General features: G+C 40.4%; 2 protein-coding genes and 1 long non-coding RNA gene across 4 annotated transcripts in view; 1 reads left to right on the plus strand and 2 right to left on the minus strand.

The window, feature by feature from the left end:
- LOC137160258 (thyrotropin subunit beta-like) overlaps positions 1-15263 on the minus strand; it is a 78777-nt gene extending 63514 nt beyond the window's left edge. For both annotated transcript variants that reach the window (XM_067558722.1, XM_067558720.1), the window contains exons 1-5: positions 15195-15263; positions 11309-11367; positions 2059-2153; positions 1700-1884; positions 600-667 (exon numbers count right to left, since the gene is read on the minus strand). In XM_067558722.1, coding sequence (XP_067414823.1) covers positions 600-667; positions 1700-1884; positions 2059-2139 — 334 coding nt within the window. In that variant the 5' untranslated portion in view covers positions 2140-2153; positions 11309-11367; positions 15195-15263. The remainder of the gene's footprint in view (positions 1-599; positions 668-1699; positions 1885-2058; positions 2154-11308; positions 11368-15194) is intronic.
- Positions 15105-19545, minus strand: LOC137160260 (synaptonemal complex protein 1-like). Its single transcript, XM_067558729.1, has 5 exons — positions 19425-19545; positions 17750-17834; positions 17511-17557; positions 16114-16278; positions 15105-15268 (listed from the first exon to the last, which is right to left on the minus strand). The coding sequence occupies exons 1-5, from the start codon at positions 19530-19532 to the stop codon at positions 15242-15244; spliced, it is 432 nt and encodes a 143-aa protein (XP_067414830.1). The 5' UTR covers positions 19533-19545; the 3' UTR covers positions 15105-15241.
- Positions 18820-19841, plus strand: LOC137160263 (uncharacterized). The gene is made up of 2 exons (XR_010921826.1): positions 18820-19137; positions 19541-19841. It is a non-coding gene; the product is annotated as an uncharacterized lncRNA (long non-coding RNA).
- Positions 19842-21356: the final 1515 nt, after the last annotated feature.

The following is a 21356-nucleotide window of genomic DNA, read 5'->3' on the forward strand; positions in this document are numbered from 1 at the left end:
CCTTTCGGATGAAATTTTTGCATAAAGCATATGTTGAACAATTATAAATATTCCAGAGGGGTAGCCATGTTAGTCTGTATACAGCAAAAACAACGACAGTCCTGTAGCACCTTAGAGACTAACAAATTTCTACGAGCACAAACTCTTGTGGGCTGCACAGCAGGCATCTGATGAAGTGGGCTGCAGCCAACGAAAGCTTATGCCCGCAGAAATTTGTTAGTCTCTAAGGTGCTACAGGACTCTTGTTTTTAATTATAAATATATTAATAATATCAAAGTAATAAAAATCTTATGGTCAGCATTCTGGATCCACTCAAACTGTGCTTGGCACAGGATCTGGGGAAAGGGAGAAAAGGTAGATTATGTGACCATCTTTTCACTTCCTCAATCCTGGAAACAGTCCTCAGTATAATTTAGAGCAGTCTAAAAGACAGGGTAATGTTGATGATTGCCTACCAGAGGATCTTGCCACACTGATCAAACAAATGACAAGACAATGAAATTAGTATTATACAGATAATACCAAGCTTCAGAGAACCAATACTGATATTTTTACCTGTAACAAGCTCTTGCCAAACAACTTATCCAGCAAATCTTACCCAGTTCAATAGAATTATTTTGGAGCTCTGAGGCAAGTACTTCTAACTCTTCTTCAAGTTTCTTCAATCTATTTAAAAGCATAATTAAAAAACAATATGTTTCCATGTAGCATTCAACAATAAACTAGAAAAAAGTCTAAAGACAGTAAGTCATTTCTATTGAAAATTCAGACAACAAGCAGATAGGCAAGTAAGTGGAGAGAAATTTAAGTACCAAACATTCTACCAACATGTTGCTTGAATAGCAGGCATAAGTAAATGAGTTAAAAATAAATTGATAAAAAGATTTAAACAATCTGAATTTTGGGAACTTAATGTTACTTTTTTTGGGGGGGAGGGAGGGGAAGAAGGGGGGGAGGAGAGAAGGAAGGTGTTTGGGGTTTTGTCTTTTGTTGGAAAGGAAAATAAAGTCACCAGGGCCAGATTTTGCCCTTAGTTAGACAACTATAATCTGCAGTAACCACAGAAAAGTCAATGCAGTTACTCCAGATTTACACCAGTTTACCTGAAAGCAAGTTTTAGCCTCATGTCCCCTGAATTCTCATAACTTCTACTAGTGACATTACATTGTAGTGCAAAGCAGTCAAAGACTGTCTCCTGAAAAAATTCATTACAAAAATTGAATAAAATACCCACTTTAGAGATCTAATTCTAGTTTTACTGATATAAATTTTGATCAAGTACTTCTTGCGACAAAAAAATGTTTTAAAAGGTGACAAATGAAATGAAAGAACAGTAAGCAAACTAAATAGTAATACTACTATATATCACTGAATGTCCATATCATTACATTATTATTGAATACTTCTATTACAGAACTCCCTACAAATCCCAACTTAGATTAGGGCCATATTGTGCTAAACACAACATACAGAATAAGAGAAAGTACCCATCCTAAAAAGCAAACAGTTCAGACAAGACAGACAAAGGCTGTGAGAAATTAAAGGGAATAGCTTTCTACCTATGAAGTGAGGCATGGATATTAAGCAGTTTACTCAACATCACACAGGAAGCCTGCGGAAGAGCTGGGAACTGAACACGTTATAGTGCCTTAAAATTGCAAGATCATCCTTTCACTATAAAATTAAAAGCTTTTTAACCTATTTTGTTCTCTTTTCAGCAATTCTTTCAAATTAGAAACAGCAATTTCAAATTCTTCAACCACTGTTGCATGCGAAGCCCTAGTTTCTTTAAATTCTTCCATTTGTGCTTCTTTTTCTCCAGTGACTTCTATTAAGGTTTTCACTGCAGTCTGTAATTTGGTTTCTAAACTCTTCTGAGCAGTCTAAATGGAATGAAGTGTAAAAATTAAAATTTGTTGTAAATGTGTTGTAGCAAGCAATTACAATTAAGGCTTCAGATGAAAAGTATTTATAATTGCTTGAGCATATTACTCATTTACCTTATTTATACTGCATTTTGATTTGTAAAAAAAAAAAAAAGTTAGAGCAAGTCATACCTCTGTTTTTTGCAACAAAATCTTAGCTCCTTCCAGTTCTCCCATCAAATGTTCCTGTTTGCTCTGTGATTCTTTTAACATATCTTTTTGCAATTCTAAATGACAATGGTTACAGATAACGTTTAGAAACATTAGCCTATATCTTATGTCACGTACCAAACAATAAATGTGACTGCACTCTACACAAAAGATTATTTAACTGGCATATATTGTGCAAATTATGTATTTATCTCAACTACTTAGAAGAGCGGAATGAGACAGCACTGCATTCATATTACTTTTCATTACATAAATATAAAATACAGGGAGTAGTAAATATATATTTTATCTATAAAATTTAATTAAATGCACCCATCTTAGGCACAATATGGTATAAAAATAAAACTACAAAATTTATATCCCTCCAAAAACAATTAATTATTTCTCATCTACCCAATGAATTAGGACTCACCCCACAATTTTAAAAAACACAGGGAACAGAAATAATCTATTGTAATGTATTGTATTGTCAAAATGTACCTTTATTTTTTAATTAAGTACTACTTAAAATGGCTAATTAACAGTTCAGAAGACTGAAGTCCTTTCTTTTCCCCTTGCAAACTTCACTTAAAATCTCTCATTGATATGTCTCAACCAGGAAATGGGAGGACCTTTCTAAAAGCAGTCCAATTTCCAATTCCATTCAATCCTCTGCCTTTTGCCTGCCTCAGACAAGGATGCCAACTCTAATGCCATCTGTAATGGTATTTTTTAAAAAGATGTGGAAACGTGTCCAGTAGAAAGAAGAGTAAAGCCACAATTTATTTCATGGGCTACTGAACAACTGCCGGACGCTAACAACTTTCATAACCAGTGACCTAGTACCGGTCTACACAAAAATTATACTCTTTTAGCTATCTCAGTACAGTTAAAATGGAAAAACTCCCATAGTGTGGACACAGGTACACTAGTATAAAGGTATAATCTTTTTCTGGTAGGTAATAAACTATAGTGATATAACTGTGTCCACACAAGCAGTAAAAAAAAAAAAAAAAGGTTACACACCCAAAAGTTATATTGGTATAAAAAACTGTGCGTACATTATACTAGTACAAAAATTGCTCATGTACTGAGACAAAACAACCTATCAGCCTGACCAATCATGTGTCTCAGTTTTCTTGTTCTCGCCCATCAATCTTTATCCATCTTTTGCCTCTTGTTTTATACTTAGATTATGAACTTTTGGGGGGAGGGACTATCTTTTTTTCTGTTTATACAGCACCTAGCACAATGGGGTTCTGGTCCATGACTGGGGCTCTTAGGCACTACAAAATAATAATTGTAAACTAGGCCCTAGAGGTGAACGTTTAAACATACTGTTACGGCATAAGGTGCTAATGGTTTGTCTATTATGGTGTCACTGATCTATTAAGCACCGACACCCTGGTTAAAGAGATTGTGTGGATTAAAGTATTGGTCTGGCAGTTAAAGCTTTGAGGCTCCTTTGTACGGAAAGGCAACTGAACAACGCCAAGGCTCACTTTTCCAGGCCACATGGTCTCACTGAGCAGCCTTGGACTAAGGGTTTCATAGGTATAAAATGCAGGCTGAGGGGAAAAAAGGACACAGGGTGTGTTTAAAAGCAGCTGGATTTGTTAGAGATTTGAGACCATCCTGGGGAGGGAAAGGCGGGCAAGACAACTGCTTAAGATTGGGGCAGGGGTGACTTACCTGGGTTTCTACAAAAGGTTGTTGCTTATTGGCTGTTCGTTACCAAATCCACTCAAGAAAACAGCACTTGTGTATTTTTGTAAATAAACAAAATCACATTAACAAAATACCTAATTCCAGATCACCTAATTTCTGCTTCAAAACAGGAAAGTGATCTGCAAGACCCCAGACTCCACCAGTGCTCAGCAACAGAATACCACAACCATGATCAATCTCTAACTTTTCTGTCTCTTGCGCTATTTACAAATAATGCTATTGGGAATATAACTATTAAAATTCTTACTTGTTGTTTCTTCTAAAACAATAATTTTATCCCTTGATTCCTGCAACTGAATTGTGATGTCTCTCATTTTATTATCTTTTTCACCACTTTGCACAGTCAGAACTGACACCTAATGAAGTGACAGTTACAATATATAAATAACAAGGTCTAGAAAAAAAAAAAAAGACTACTAACTTCATATTATCACAACATTTGTACATTATGCTCAGGATTAGCATTTCATTGTATGGTTGTAGAAAAATGAATACTGCTCAAGAAAGAATAGAGAGAGGCATTAGCCAAATGTCCACCAAAGGTGCTGCAGTCTGGAGGCAGCAGACTGCAGTCAAAACTATAGAGTAAGTTCCAACAGAAGTGTAGGAACCTATAGTTAGGGAAAATGGAGTATCCAGTCAGACTCCCAAGTAGCCTCCTGCTATCTTTTCCTACACTTGCATCAGTGCCTGCAAGTCAGACGGCTTGCCATCTCCTCAGATACATTCCCCTCTCCCCCCAAACCAACAGATCAAACTCCTGACCCTTCTCAGATTAAAAAACAAAAACTTTCTTCCCATACTATTGACTACATTCGTAATACCACCACACCAACTTTCCACAACCTGTCCACTGCCTTCCTTCCTTGGCTCTCTCAGCACCAAAACCAACACACTACTCCCTTTCCTAGTCTTAGTATTCTTTTAATCAATCCCTGGTCTGATTTGTTTCCTGATCCTTCCTCCCAGATTCAGCATCTTTTCATTCTCCTTCTCCTCCCCCTACCCCCTTCACCAGCAAGTGTGGAATGAACCTTGCTTAAATATGAGGACTGTTAGATTCCCTACTAGTTTTCTGCATCTGCACAAGCAAGCTTGTGAATGGTACTGGGAGCATGTAGTCAGAACTCAGTATTTCTTTTGTGGTGCTTTGTGGATGGAAAAAATAATGGAATATAACTCCCATTAGCATTTTAATTCAAACAGCACAAAGCAAGAAGCACACAATTCAAATATCACTTACAATAATTTTCATCCTTCAAAAGTACAAAATCTTTGACAAACAAACCACCTTTTAATGAACTCTCTTGTTTTTTCTGCACTTCTTCAATTAAGTTAGCCAACAACATAGAATCATAGCAGATTAGAGTTAGAAGGGGCCTCAGGAGGTCATCTAGTCCAACCCCCTGCTCAAAGCAGGACCAACCCCAACTAAATCATTTCAGGCAGGGCTCTGCCAAGCCAGGCCACAAAACCTCTAAGGAGAGAGGTTGCACCACCTCCCAAGAAAACCCATTCTAGTGCATCATCACCATCGTAGTGAAAGTTTTTCCTAATATCCAACCTAGACCTCCCCACACTGCAACTTAATACCATTGTTCCTTGTTCTGTCATCTGCCACCAATGAGAATAGCCTAGCTCCATCCTCTTTGAAACCTGCTATCAAATCTTGAAGGCTGCTATCAAATCCCCCCTCATTCTTCTCTTCCGCAGACTAAATAAGCCCAGTTCCCTCAGCCTCTCCTCATAAGTCCTCTGCCCCAAGCCTTCTAATCATTTTTGTTACCTTCCTCTGGACTCTCCCCAATTGGTCCACATCCTTTCTGTAGTGGGGGCCCAAAACTGGACACAATACTCTAAATGTGGCCTCACCAATGCCAAATAGAGGAGAATAATCACTTCCCTCCATCTGCTGGCAATGCTCCTACTAATGCAGCCCAATATGCCATTAGCCTTCCTGGCAATAAGGGCACACTGTTGACTCACATCTAGCTTTTGTCCACTGTAATCCCCAGGTACTTTTTTGCACAACTGCTGCCTAGCCCGTCGGTCCCACACTGTAACAGTGCATGGGATCCTTCCATCCTAAGTTCAGACTCTGCACTTTAACCTTATGAGCTCTTTTGGCCCAATCCTACAATTTGTCTAGCTCACTCTGTATCCTATCCCTGCACTCCATCGTATCTACCACTCCCACCGAGCTTATTGTCATCCGCAAACTTGCTGAGGGTGCAAACCACCCCATCCTTCAGATCATTAATGAAGATGTTAAACAAAACCGGCCCCAGGACCAACCCGTGGGGCATTCCGCTTGATATTGGCTGACAACTAGACATTGAGCCATTGATCACTACCCGTTGAGCCTGACTATCTAGCCAGCTATCTAGCCACCTTCAGTCCATTCATCCAACCCATACTTCTTTTACTTGCTGGCAAGAATACTGTGGAGACCATATCAAAAAGCTTTGCTAAAGTCAAGGAATATCATGTCCACCTCTCTCCCCACAACACAAAAGTCAGTCAAAATCTGATATTTTTGCTCCGTATATTGCAAATGATATTTCAATCAAATAAAAATGCACAAATTTGACTTTATAACAACAAAACAAACCTGCTTTTCCTTGAAATTTATTTCCATTTTGTATTCTTTTTCAAGCTGTTCTACTTTTTCTGCTGCTGCTTTTACTTCGGAAATAAAATAATGTAAATATTTAGTTCTTAAACTAAATACACTGCAGGAAATCAAATATAATTGTCATTTTAAAATATATGTATTTTTGTATAGCTTTATCATTATAGATTTACTGCTGAGGTTATGTTTGAAGCTACAAACTACTCAGAGAAAAGAATTTTTCCAACATCTCTTCATATATTTATTCCCATATTATGTAAAATGGGAAGTCAGTGATAATCCTGTGTTTACAAATGATGCAAGACTGGGCACTTAATAGTGTAAATAAGCAAATAATGAGTCAGATTTTTTGGTCATATAAAACTGTGAAGCTTTATTATAAATCAAGAAGGCAACTACAGAAAACAAGCAGTGCCATGTGGGCTGGGCTCCATAAGAAGAAAAAACAGTGTCTGAATGGTACTTGTGGTGATAGGTGGCCAATACAAAACCCTAAAATATAAGTAAAACAAGAACAAAGCTGACAGACAAATTAATGTATGCAGTGTTGTTTTGGCCCTGTTGGTCCCAGCATATAAGAGAGACAAAATGCGTGAGAATATATATATATATATATTTTTTAAATCGGAACAACTTCTGTTGGTGAGAATGAGCAGCTTTTTCAAGCTACACAGAGCTCTTCTTCAGGTCTGGGAAATGCATTAAATGCCTCAATAACTATGTGGGCGAGACAATTGCTATTCTCTCGAATGAACTCACACAGAAAAATAATAAAAGACAAAAAACACCCTATCACTTGACAGTGAACACTTTTCACAAAGCAATCACTCCATCTGACCTATCAGTCCACATCCTCAAAGGAAACCTGCATAACTTCAAAAGACAAGCCTGAGATCTTAAATTCATAACTTTGCTAGATACTAAAAATCATGAACTGAACACAGACACTGGATTTATGGCTTATCACAACAATCTGAAACCCACTTAACCCTGCAATGACTGAGGAGGTATATCAGGCCACGTCATCTTGAATGGTCCCTTGATGTGTGTGTTAAGTACTTACGCTAAACAATCTGTCACAGCTTGTATTTAGCTTTAACTCTTTGAGTTCACTTCCTGGAGCTGACAAGGACTCTTGTAGCTTGAAAGCTTGTCTCTCTCACCAACAGAAGTTGGTCCAATAAGGTAAGTGAGGGAATATCTTTTATCTCTCAGGTGAATAAATGTAATGCTCTAAAAGCTTGAAAACAACAAGTATACAAGTTCCAATGGGAGTTTTGCCATTGATTTAATGAAAGTAAGATTAGGCCAAATGAGTACAAAGAGTGGGTGAGGATCTCTTCTATGTCCCTTTTTAGAAACTAGATGACCTTCCTCAGGAATTGTTGCCGTATTGTGGACCAAGTTACACTGCAATAAGGGCATCTGCTTCCCTTATTACCACATAAGCATGTCCTATAAACATGCTTAACAGTGTGCCTATAATTCATTGGTTCTAGTAAATCCCATCACTCCTGACAGAAAGTGCATGTTACAGTATCACCACGGATCAAAAAGATTGAGACACATACAGTGTACGGTATGAGTATTGTAAACATTAGGCTGAATTCTCACATTTAAAACACATTTCCAGTCTGAATTTCTCTGCTTGCACATGAAGTTCCTCAAAAGCTAATATCATCCTCTAAAAAAAAAAAAAATATATATATATATTCAGAGACAAATTATTTCCTATAATGAAAAAGGAATACATACATCATTTTTAAATATGCAATATTAAAAGCCAATGCTAATATTTCCAGATTTAAAAAAATACTTTGTTAAAATAGTTACAGCTGTAAATAAACAGCTATTAATTTAAATCAACATTAGAACGTAGTTATTACAAAAAATTGGAAATTGAAGAAATTGCATACTTTAGAGCAGGGATCATCTTTTTGCTAGGTATTTGTACGATGCTTAGCATAATGGAACTCTGATACACAACATGGGGCGCCTAGGTGCTACCACAGTACAAGTAATAAATAAAAGTCAAAGGTTAAAAAGACAAACATTTAATTTGACTCTATTTTAGTATCAAATTCTCCACCCCCAGATAAAAATGCTTCTCCCTTCTCACTGAAAAAAAATACTCAAAATTCTCACTATATCCCCACTGAACTTCAGAAAAAAACTGAAGGGCAAATGTACTTTGCAAGACTCTACTGCCGGTTTTACAGTTACTTTGTTTAAAATACTCAAGTCTAGACAACAAATGGTGTAAAAGAGCTTAATATTCCCCTCTCATGCCTTATCTTCCACACTTACTCATCTGTTCCTCCACAAAATATACTAAGACTAAATTTTCACTCTACTTGCTGTGCTGTACTGTACTTAAAGAAGTTCACATTTTTAATTCTTATGTCATGATACAACTGTATTGGAATTTATGTTTGTAAGCATGTTTTGTATGAACACATTTATATATTTTTCAAATAAAGTTCTTTGTTAAAAAAAAAGACCACTAACCCAATAGAATAAGTTATAATTATGTTCTTATCATAAAGACTTGGGCTGTCGGCACCAGTAGCTGCCCATGTGTCAATAGCAGGGAATGCTATGGAGACTGTTGGAATTCTTGGTTTATTTTTATGAACAATATATGTTACTCAGTTTTACTTTGTATTGCTACCCACTAGTTGCAAAGAGGTTAACTTCTCCCCGGCACAGAGAAGTAAGACATAAGTGGATGTCATCTGCACCTGTCCGATTGGAAATCAACGTAGATGGACAGAGTACCCTTGAGAGACAATGGGAGACCAAATGACTGAAAATTAATTTTCAACTGTCTGGGAGAAAAGACAGGCTGCATCTATAAGGTGCAAATGGAATGTTTAAGATTTGCTGCTGCCCAGGGTAAGAGACACAGGACCAGAGAGACACACTTAGGGCTTGTCTACACTACCACTTTTGTCGATGTAACTTCTGTTGCTCAGGGGTGTGGAGAAAAAAAAAAAAAAAAAAACCCACACCTCCCTGAGCGACAGAAGTTACACCAACAGAAGCACCAGGGTGAACAGCGCTATGTCAGCAGGAGAACTTCTCCCACCGACATAGCTACTGCTACTCATGGAGGTGGTTTTATTATGCTGACAGAACTCTCTCCCATCGGCAGAGCAGCTATACAAACTATCTTACAGTGGCGCAGCGCTGCATTGATTGAGTTGTGCCGCTGTATACTCTGTAGTATAGACATGGCCTAAAATAGATTCTAGGCGGCCATGGAATAGTGGGGCAGTTGTTTTCTGCCAATATAGTCTCCGTCTTAAGTTTTCCATGTCGACTTATGGACTCTCAAATGCTGTATTTCAGTTGACTAATAAATGCTGTCTTGTTTTGAAAAGGCTACCCTCTGTCACTGGTTATATTGATCCCTGAAGTGGCAGAAGTTTCTAAAAGGAGTATGAACTTGTTTGGACTTGCTATAGAGCCACAGAGAAAAATCAAGAGTGCTGGAGCCTAAAGGCCTAGTCTCAGAGTTGTAGAACTGTGAGTCTCACTCTTGCAAAAACCAAAGGACTTGGCAAAAATGGAGATACTCTAAAGAGACTGTAGAAAGGCTGGGGCTGTAAGGATCCAGGGGTGTGGGTCTTCAGTGCTGACAGGTCTACAACCCAGGTCTGTGGGAGGTCCTTGGTCTCCAACAGCCCACCACCAAAGAGACAGACAAAGCAGCATCTTGCTAGTCCTGGAAGGTCGGGACTCACAGGAAGTCCTATCATAATGCCCAAGGCCTAGAGCCACCCAATAGGTTCACATGTACTACTTAAGCCAGGAAGTATCCCGGACAGGGCTGTATGAATAACTGCAGACTCCTTGCTGCTGCTGCATCATATCCCACTTTTATCAGTCTTCTGCAAACTGCATCCAAACTTGTTCCCAGTGCCACTCATCTCTTGTCCTATTCCTAATCCCTATCTTGCTCTTGCCCTTGCTCCCCAGTTCCTGTCTTATTCTGGCTCTGTGCCTGATCCTTGCCTCATTTCTAGTTCTTGCCTCTATGCCTCACTTCTAACCATCGGCCCTATCAATCTTGTCTTTGACCCCCAGCTTGTTTTCTGGCTCCAAACTCTGACCTGACCCCCAACTACCTATCTCAGCTCCTCCCATTAAAACAGACCACCTACACCTAGGGCATTGAACCTCCTGTGGATCCATGACAAATGTGTTTTGTACTTAAGAAAAGATCATATTCTATGATTCTATGACTGCTTAGGGTTGGAAGGGACCTCAGGAGGTCATCTAGTCCAACCCCTGCTCAAAGCAGAACCAACCCCAAATAAATCATCCAAGACAGGGCTTTGTCAAGCCAGGCCTTAAAAAACTCTAAGGATGGAGATTGCACCACCTTCCTAGGTAGCCCATTCCAGCACTTCACCACCCTCCTAATGAAAACATTTTTCCTAATATTCAACCTACACCTCCCCCACTGCAAGCTGAGACCACTGCTCCCAGTTCTGTCATCTGCCATCACTGAGAATAGACTAGTTCCATTCTCCCTGGAACCCCCCTTTCAGGTAGTTAAAGGCTGCTATCAAATCCCCCCTTCATTCTTCTCTTCTGCAGACTAAACAAGCCTAGCTCCCTCAGCCTCTCCTCAGACATCATGTGCTCCAGCCCCCTAATCAATTTTGTTGCCCTCCGCTGGACCTTCCAATTTGTCCACATCCCTTCCGTAATGGGCGGCCCAAAACTGGACACAGTACTCCAAATGAAGCCTCACCAGTGCTGAATAGAGGGGAATAATCACTTCCCTTGATCTGCTGGCAGTCGCATCAGCTCAATTCAGATGCTTAAATTTAAAGTATTTTGAAACCTGTTTCAATCACTTACCTCAATATTATTATTAAGTGCTACATATAGATGTCTGGTTTCATCTCTTTCGTGTTCATCTATCAAAATATATTGAACAAAATTTTACTTTTCAAATATGCATAACAATAAATGTAATATTCAAGGGCATATTAGATTCTACATAGGATTAAAAAAATAAGTTCCCCAAGCAATTCAGCACAGTGCATCTAGAATAAAATATGAACCTGGTGATTCTACTCTCCATTTTATCAAAATGTTTGCAAAAATAATGTTGGCAAATGTAATGCAATGCAGAAAAAGTATATTCTCTATCTAAATATCATTCCAGATCAGTTTATATGGTTTCATTCTAAATCCCACTTCTTCCAGACATAATGGCAGGCTAGTTGTAAATCCAGGATCGAACTGTATAAGTATATTGTTATTATACCAGATTCTGATACTCATGCTGTTACTGAGTATTGATGTATCAAAGCTCAGTTGATTATTCCTGGAGTAGCCCCACCGAAATCCACTCTGTGTCATTGAGACTACTTGAGGAATAAGGTGGTCAGTGATACTTTCACACAATTACACATGCTAGTGCCGCATACAACTAGAGGTTTCTGAATCACTGAGAACTTTAAAAAAAAACCAAAACAAAAAACAAGTTTTAATGGATTGCCCCTCAACCTAAACACTACTAGTCAACCAATTTCCAATAACCATCCTGGCAGAAATGGGTCTTGAGCAATTTCAGAGAGAAGGGAGTGATTTTAAAGATAAATTCAGGAAAGGTGTTCCATATGCAAGACACTTGTGAGAAAAGCAGTCAAATGAGTCATCAACGCTGACATCATTGGTAGAGATGAGGAGGGGTTGATATTATAAAAGACAAGAACAGATAACTAAGATAAGGCAGTTATGAAAGGCCTCAAAGGCGAGAGCAAAAGGTTTCAATTTGAGATAACAGAAAACAGGGTCAGAAGAGGGATCCAAAAGGATCTGTGAAACATAGTGCAACACGCAAAGATGATCTTAGCAGTTTCGTATTGTACAGACTACAGAGAGAAGAGATCCAATTTTAGAAATGTTATAAAAGAAAACATAGCAGGATTTGCATGTGACAGAGATGTGAGCATAAGGAAGATAAAAGTCAAAGATGACACCCAGCTAATGTGCCAGAGACCAACCTCATTGCTGTGGTACCTAAGCACTTTACAAGTATATCATAAGTTCGTCATGTACATAATCAATATTGATTTTTGGTTCTGCCTGGCCTCCTATCACATGAGAAGAAAATATTTTTAAAATTTGTTTTTATTGTGGGAAAGGTATGATGCAAGGCTTAGTGTTGTTTTTTGTCCTATATGAGGCAAGATTCAGGTCATTCTCTTCTCTCGTGAAAAGAGGTTCCAAAGCCATCAGACAACTGTTAAAAATCGCTGCATCTTGCGCTTAAGACTTTCACTCTTGTAGTCAACAATACCATTGCTCCTCATGAACAGAGCCATCATGAAAGATAGTGGTCACTAACAGGTCGGTCCTGGGACTGGTTTTGTTCAACATCTTTATTAATGATCTGGAGGATGGGGTAGATTGCACCCTCAGCAAGTTTGCAGACGACACTAAGCTGGGGGGAGTGGTAGATACCCTGCAAGGTAGGGATAGGATACAGAGTGACCTAAACAAACTGGAGGATTGGGCCAAAAGAAATCTACTGAGGTTCAACAAAGAAAAGTGCAGAGTCCTCCACTTAGGAAGGAAGAATCCCATGCACAGCTATAGACTGGGGACCGACGAGCTGGGCAGCAGCTCTGCAGAAAAGGACCTGGGGGTAACAGTGGATAAAAAGCTGGATATGAGTCAGCAGTGTGCCCTGGTTGTCAAGAAGGCTAATAGCATACTGGGCTGCATTAGGAGGGGCATTGCCAGCAGGTCACGGGAAGTGATTATTCCCCTCTATTCGGCATTGGTGAGGCCGCATTTAGAATATTGTGTCCAGTTTTGGGCCCCCCACTACAAAAAGGATGTGGACAAGTTGGAGAGAGTCCAGCGGAGGGCAAAAAAATGATGAGGGGGCTGGAGCACAGGACTTATGAGGAGAGGCTAAGGAAACTGGGCTTGTTTAGTCTGCAGAAGAGAAGAATGAGGGGGGATTTGATAGCGGCCTTTAACTACCTGAAAGGGGTTCCAGGGAGGATGGGGCTAGGCTGTTCTCGGTGGTGGCAGATGACAGAACAAGGAGCAACGGTCTCAAGTTGCAGGGCGGGAGGTCTAGGTTGGACATTAGGAAAAGGTTTTACACTAGGAGGGTGGTGAAGCACTGGAATGGGTTACCTAGGGAGGTGGTGGAATCTCCATCTTTAGAGGTTTTTAAGCTGTGGCTTGACAAAACCCTCGCTGGGATTATTTAGCTGAGGTTAGTCCTGCTTTGAGCAGGGGGTAGGACTAGATGACCTCCTAAGGATTAGCAGCTGAGTGCTGCACTTATATCCTTCACCCTGTGGGGCCACCAGGGGGCCAGTGACATGGTAGAGGGGTCAGCTTCTGCCCAAGGCCTATCCATGGCAGGCCTGGCTGCAACCACACAGTGGAGGGGAGGACAACGCTACAGCCGGGCCTGGCATCAGCCCAGAACACTCAGCTCAGGCATGCTACCAATAGTGCAGGCTCTTGTGGTCACTGCCCCACACCAGGATCCGCCGCAGGGAAGTCGATGGCAGCATGGGTTCTCAGGCCATGGCAGAACTGGCCACGCTGCTGCTGCCGCCATTTGGGGAGACCGAGGCCCTGGTGAAGGTGCTGCGGAGCACCCCACTATGGACCATGGGTCTGAGAACAGGAGTCCCCCACGGAGCCAGGCTGGGGGCACTACTAAGGGGCTATGTGGACAGGGTGTGGTGTGGAAGGGTACGGGGACACAAAATTGTATTGGTTAAATGGCTAACTGGTATAATTTTAATAGTTTAAGCACTTACCTTTTTAAAATAAAAAACTTACATCCCTAGTTCTAAAGTCCCAATTCAGGAAGGTACTTAAGCATATGCATAATTGACTTATGAGGAGGAGAGGCTGAAGGAACTAGTCTTGTTTAGTCTGCAGAAGAGAAGAATGAGGGGGGATCTGATAGCACCCTTTTACTACTGAAAGGGGGTTCAACGGAGGATGGAGCTAGGTTGTTCTCAGTGGTAGTAATGACAGAACAAGGAGCAATGGTCTCAAGTTGCGGGGGGGGGGGGGGGGGGGTGTAGTTTGGATATTAGGAATAAATTTTTCACTAAGAGGGTGGTGAAGCGCTGGAATGGGTTACCTAGAAAGGTGGTGGAATCTCCATCCTTAGGTTTTTAAGGCTCAGCTTGACAAAGCCCTGTCTGGGATGATTTAGTTGGGGCTGGTCCTGCTCTGAGCAGGGGGGTTGGACGAGATGACCTCCTGAAGTCCCTTCCAACCTAATCTTCTATGATTCTTCTAGAATCAGAAGTACTTAAATTAGTCCCATTGAATTGACCTATTATGTCTTTAAATTTACATGTATGCTTAAATACCCAATATGCTTAAATAGCCAAGATAATGTACAGAATACTAGCGTGATTTTTTTTTTCCTGCATTATTTAGGAATCCATGTGCTCCCAACAGCTCAATGTTGCTTCTGATGACTACACCAAAGAAAAGGTTGGAAAACGTAACTGTATAACCCTTTAACAATCTTGTTGCCTTTGAAAAAAATTCTGAAATTAAGACCACAAAACTAAGAGATACTAGGTCCATAGGATATTTTACACAGAAAACTTCATCTTACTGTGATGAGCCATGCACAATTTATCCAAACTAGACTAGAAGCCATGCCAACAGAAAGAAAGCTGCTTCTCCCATGGAGCAGTGTACATTTACAAATGTAAAGCATTATCTAAATAGTATTTACAGTTGTTGGACTTCTCTGTAGCTCGAGCACAGGCTTCCTTGAGCAGATTACACAAATGTCTTGTTGCACTGTTTCTGAAAGAAGAAAAAGTTGTTATATTATTATTCACATATCACAGGGATACACAGTATTTTGCAGAAACAAAAATTACAAGGGCTTGCCTTGAGAAGCTTTACAATCTGATGGCTTTCTTGAATTGCGGTTAATATTTTAAAATTACAACTAAAAATGTGAAGTATTCAGTTTGAAAACTAATTTCTTTCTATAACATTTTATTCTCATTACTTACTCTTTTAGAAGATCTTTATTTTCACATATCTCATCTTCCAATTTCAAACTTAGTTTTTCATTTTCAAACTAATTTTATAAGAGATGCAAATAAAAAATGTTATTCAAAATACACCTATTATCTAGCTCCATTTCTTTTCAAATCTCACTTGAAAAATCTACCTTTTCTGTACTGTTATTTATACCTCTTATTTTTTCTCTGCATTATTTCACTGTCACTGCAATATTTAACTCTGAACAGCGTTTTGTGGTGTACTTTGTATGAAAGAGGGAATAAAAATATCAAGTTTTACTGTACTCTTTTTACAAGTTACAAAGAAGCTTCATTTTCATGAGTTAATTGCATTCTTATTTTTTCCTCTTTCAAGACAAAACATTCACTAATGAGAGGATAACATTTTTACATTTTAAAATTAAAAAATTAAAAGTTTTGCTTGTAAAAAGGTGAAGCTGTTGGATCAATCAGTTACTTTTTTTTCACATCAGATCAATGGCTTCAAGTAGTTTGTGTGTGTTGTGAACCATTATTAAAGATTAAATTACATCAGAAATCCAAATTATATTTTTGCATTTACTCAAAAAGTTTTTATTCTTAAAAATATATTTCAAAGTACTCTGGACAAAAACTTGCCTGTAACTCTTGAATGGCTTTACGTTGTGCTTCAATAATCTTTCTATTTTCTTGCACTTTTCTCTCCTTCTGCTTCAGATCAGATTCTATAGTCATTTTCCACCTCTTGATCTTTTCAGCCTCTTTGTAAAGTTTTGAATAAAGCTCATTCGTTGTCTCTATATTCTGTTGAAACATTTCACAATTTAAACTGAAATGCTGTTTAATTAAAAATATTCTACACACACGTTTCTTAGAACTAGCATAAAACTCATTTTTTCTAATAAGTTGCAGAGCAAACAGGGACCAAAGTTTAAACTGATATAAATTTTGTAGCACCATTGATGCATTATTCTGAATGTTTACAGCAGCCATTAAAAACACTCTGTGTACCAACTGGTTTCATGGAATAAGAAATAACAAAAAAAGGCATAATTCCAATATAATAAAATAAGGGAAAATTATCCTAACATCCTCAGATCTTCTGACATAGCTGAAGGCAAATCCTGGCCAGCAATAGATGATTACACTGGGTGAAATCCTGACCTACTGAAGTAAATGAGAGTTTTGCTACTAATTTCATTAGGGCCAGGTTTTCACCTATTAGGTTTCCCATACCAAGTTCCAATGTATAAGGAGTGAAATCAGTAGGACCCCAGAGACCATATCCAAGAACTCCTACAACATTTTTCCTGCAGTAGAAGGCTTTATATGTGCTGTTAATTATATCAGTCAATTAATACCTCTAAAAAGTACTGTAGAGCACTACACAAGAAATGATAGATCAATGGTCTTAAGCAGCTCATAGGAAAGGGGAATCGGTTCAGTCACAAGGTCATATTTTTTCCACCCTTTAAAAAACCTAAGAGGTCATCAAATTTCATCTTCTTTCTATAACTTCACCAGGAAATAGTTATAGCATGAGTGTGCTTTATTAGCTGCTAAGGCTAACGGAGATGGAAACAATGAGGCCTGCAGGAGGAAGCCCACTGGATCTGGAAGGCTGTAGCTATCAGCATTCCTAACTGGAGAAGCACCCTGACAGCTGCTGTAAACTTTGCTGAGGGCTGCAACAGAGCACAGTAACAGCAGCAAAACAGCACTGGGGGAAATGGGCTGAAAGTACTGTTATTCAGTCTTTCATGATAGTAAAGGATTTGGTGTTTCTATAGATTGTAGTATCATGTATAAGGAGAAGGCTTGTCTAGTGGTTAGGGTAGTAGCCTAGGACTTTGGAGACCTGAGTTCAATTCCTTGCCTAGCCACAGACCTTCTCTGCCAGATTTAGTGTGTCTGTGCCTCTGTTTCCCATCTGTAAAAACAGTACTCTCATACCTTACAGGCACATTATGAGGATAAATACATTAAGATTGGGAGGTGCTCAGATACTGGATTCACAGTGTGTAAATTTAACTGACCTCTTCTTCTACCTCAGGCAAAAAATTTATTTTCTGTGAAACAGGATCTGAAAAATAAAGATATTTTTATAAATATTTTCTCTAAATAAAGTTGTGTAACATAGTATAATAGCTTAAAACTAGACAAAGTTATAATATTTAGAAGTGTTTTCTTCGAAGACATTAAGAAGTGCATATAACCAGAAACTTAAATTTATGAGACTATTGTGCAAGGTGATGTCATATCTTTTTTGCCTTACCTGAATCTGTAACTTCACCATGGTTTGTTGTACTTGTCATTACAAAAGACAAATTAAAATCATCTTCTGAACACTTGTTAAAAACCTGGACAAATTAAAATATTAGTCTGTTAACGGTATATCTGAAGACTGGAATTGCTAATCCCAGAAAAAAAGCTAAAATTCTGTTCAAAAACTTATTTTCCGTTCCCTATAACGGTCTCAGAAAATGTGTATGATGAAATTTCACAACCTAAACCTTACTGCAGAAATTAATTTTTCATTTTTGAAGATATCATAGAAATCTGACCTGAGTATACCTGATTTCATGTGCTTTTAAAAATTGAGCATATTTGGAACTGATCTTGGATAAGAGACCCCACTGAGAAAAAAATAATTTGTTGAATCCATGTATCTTTATTCAACAGACAATTAATTGTTTGCAGGCCTCAACTAGTACTACTGACAGAACATGAAATAGGGCATAGTACAATTTATTTCAGTGGGACTATTTGTCAAATAAGGTACTATTCAGGGTGACTAAGGATATCTGAATGTGGCACTGAAGTTTTATCATCATCCCCGCATAATTTCCTGTATTCTACCTTATCCACAACAGGCTTTGCAATTTTTATTTCAAGTTGGCTGAATAAACTTGAATTATGTACTATACCATTGAAAAGACTGTTTTCATCTTATTGTAGCTTTCCATTAAAAAAATATTTGGGGGGATGAAACTTTTCATGCTTGTTCTCAGGCCAAATATTTTTAGAAATTCTGGTAAAATTATTTTTAGTTGTTTGGAAACTATAGTTAGGCTTGGAAGAAGTAGATTTTTATCAGGACATGTCAATTTCGCACACAGGCCACACACACACACAAAATATTTCCACTTGAAACAATCAATATTTACAAAGAGGCAAAGTAAGAAAAAACTGCTTATTAGTTTGATTTAAGGATATTTACTTGGTAAATTCTGCATGTGATATTATTTGTGCTTTAATGGCTATTAAGCTTTAACTTCTTGAATCTCAACATCTACTGAGACCAAATATTTACTGTGACGCCTCAGTTTCCCTCAACTGTGAAAATTTAAAGCTATAAACATTGGAAAAATTGCTTCAAACTAAACATCAATTTTTTTTTAAAATGACTGAATTCTGCCACGCCTACAACCATAATTTGTCAGGCAGCAACACGTGTGACCTTGCAGACACACACAGACTGACTCAATTAGGCAGGCCAGGCCCAGGCTTCAATTCGGAAATTACACTTCACTGAGAAGGGCCTTGGTCCTTGAACTGTCGCTTCAGCATCAACATCAAGCGAAGGGCTGCGCCCTCTGGGGCCGCTGCGCTCCGTGAAGAGGCAGAGCCCGAGCCCGAGCCCTGCCGGAAGCTCTATTATCTGTAAGTTAAGCACAGTAGACTCGTTTTAACCCACAAACCCGGCCGGGGGAGAGGGAGGAGGGAAGACTACAGCTGGTGAAGATGGCCCCATAAGTCACAGCCCCACTGGCCCGGTTTGTGTCCCCACAACACGCAATCGCTGTCGACGGCAGAAAGGCCAAAGGGGGCATCGAAAAGGCTCGTTTCATTCAATCTGAATGTCCCTGCACCTGTCCCACGCCACGATATGACAGCCGGGCACAGCTGCTCTATCCAGGCCGCGGAGCAGCCATTTCATTCGCATTTACCTGACAGACTCCAGCGTCCCTGGCGCTCGCCTGAGGTTTAACGGCGGACACTTGGGTGCGGCTCAGCCTCGGGGGCACGAACAGTTCAAAGGGCTTTTCCTTTTCCATTACCGCAGACCTAGCACCATCGCAACCGGCGTCTGAGGCAGAGGGACCGCCCCCGAGCGGCGCCCGCGAAGCTCGACGGGTGGGCGGGCAAGAGGCAGGGAGCGCGAAAGAAAAGGCGGGAAGCGCGAGCCAGCGGCCAGTGCGCAGCGCGGAAAGGGCGGGGCTCTGGAAAGCGAGAGCGCCACGCGACTCCGAGCTGTTTCGAAGATCACGTGCCTAACGCCAGGAGGCGGGGAGCCGAACAGGGGCAGGAGAGCGCGCCGCCTACTGTCCGCGAGGACCGCCGGTGGTGGGAGGGGATCATGGCAATGTGCGCGGAGCACGCGGCGAGCGCGAGCGGGCCGTGTGCAACTGCGGCTGTGCCCCTGTGGGAAGCCCTAGGCGGCGGCGTGAGGCGAGCTGGCATCCAGAAGCTCCCCGCGCTGCAGCCGGCGGTGGACGATTCAGGTAAAGTAGGGATCTGCCCCTCTGTCTAATGCACAGCACTGAGAAGGGGGCTAGCCCATTCCTGCCAATCAGCCACCATCGCACCTGCCCCCGTAAGAGCAAGTCGTGTTTAGCAACAAATGTTTCCACGTGCTGCCGCGGCAAACGTAAGCGGAAATCAAGGTCGAAAAAAAACCCGGAAACGTAACCAAGCAATCACTTTGGCGAGTGAGATGGCGGATTTTGCATTTCCTGTCCCCTCAACAAAGATGGCGGATTTTGCATTTCCTGTTCCCTCAACAAAGATGGCGGATTTTGCATTTCCTGTCCCCTCAACAAAGATGGCGGATCTTGCATTTCCTGTTCCGTGGCGCCAACGCCGGAACTCCGGAAGCAATTAACCCAAAATCAAACAAGAGGTAGGGCAGGCCCAAAACAACCGGTGCAGCGTACACAAGCACATATCCCGGCATAGGACAAGCTGCTCGCTCGCAAAACAAGCCCACTTCCCTGTATAGTGGGCGGACCACAGAATGCTGACCTGGGGCCTGGAATGTAACCTGCCTCGAGACAGGTGTAGTCTCCCCGCCTGGTGCTGTTGAGATATCGCAGCCTCAGTTTCTGGGCGCCTACGTTCACTGCCTCACAGCCAGGCCCGCCGACTGGGGGGCATTGTCCTAGGGGTCTGCCCATTTAAAAGGGCCTGGTAGATGGGAGGATAGATAGTATTCTCCGCTCTTCTACTCACTCCCTTTCTCAAACACCCTCCCTTTGGGCCTTGAGCCAAGCTTATTATGTACCATGCAGGTTCTCCAACAGCTGAGGTCGTGGTATCTGCTACTCAGCTTGTTGTGTTCATCTGTAATCTCCCTAGGGAGTACAAGGGATCCGGTAAGCTGAGTAGGAAATACCTTCTCAGCAGCCCAGGAACCTACATGGCAAATAAGTACTGTAAAGGCTTTGGCTGAGTGGGCTGTCATCAAATCAGCCATACCTTGGGGGTGGGAATACAGGATATGAGCTCCCTTTCCTTTCAATTTCTTTTATCTGCATTTTCTTTTTTGTCCTAAGTCTTCACTTGATCTGATCCTTTTTTTATTCTGTTTCCTTCATTCCTTTATTCTCAGACTGTGGTGCCTCTTAAAGCTTTAGATAGTCTCCTTTTAGTCAGTATAACAGAGTAGAGGCCACAATACAGTCAGATATACCAAATGCACATAACTCACCACAACTGTATATGGTGTAATGTGCATTTAGAGCCCTCTTTTAGCTCTTCCTAGAGCCATATAAGTCTCAAACTAGAGTAAAAAACACAGTAGTGTGTGTGTGCACGCACACGCACAGCCAAGATTATATCATTTCTGAAAAATAGTATGATACAAAACTTAAGTTTAATGT

Source organism: Emydura macquarii, unplaced genomic scaffold, assembly GCF_026122565.2.
Source record: "Emydura macquarii macquarii isolate MOO-44397 ecotype Brisbane River unplaced genomic scaffold, CSIRO-AGI_Emac_v2 contig_2184, whole genome shotgun sequence".
Classification (NCBI taxonomy): domain Eukaryota; kingdom Metazoa; phylum Chordata; order Testudines; family Chelidae; genus Emydura; species Emydura macquarii.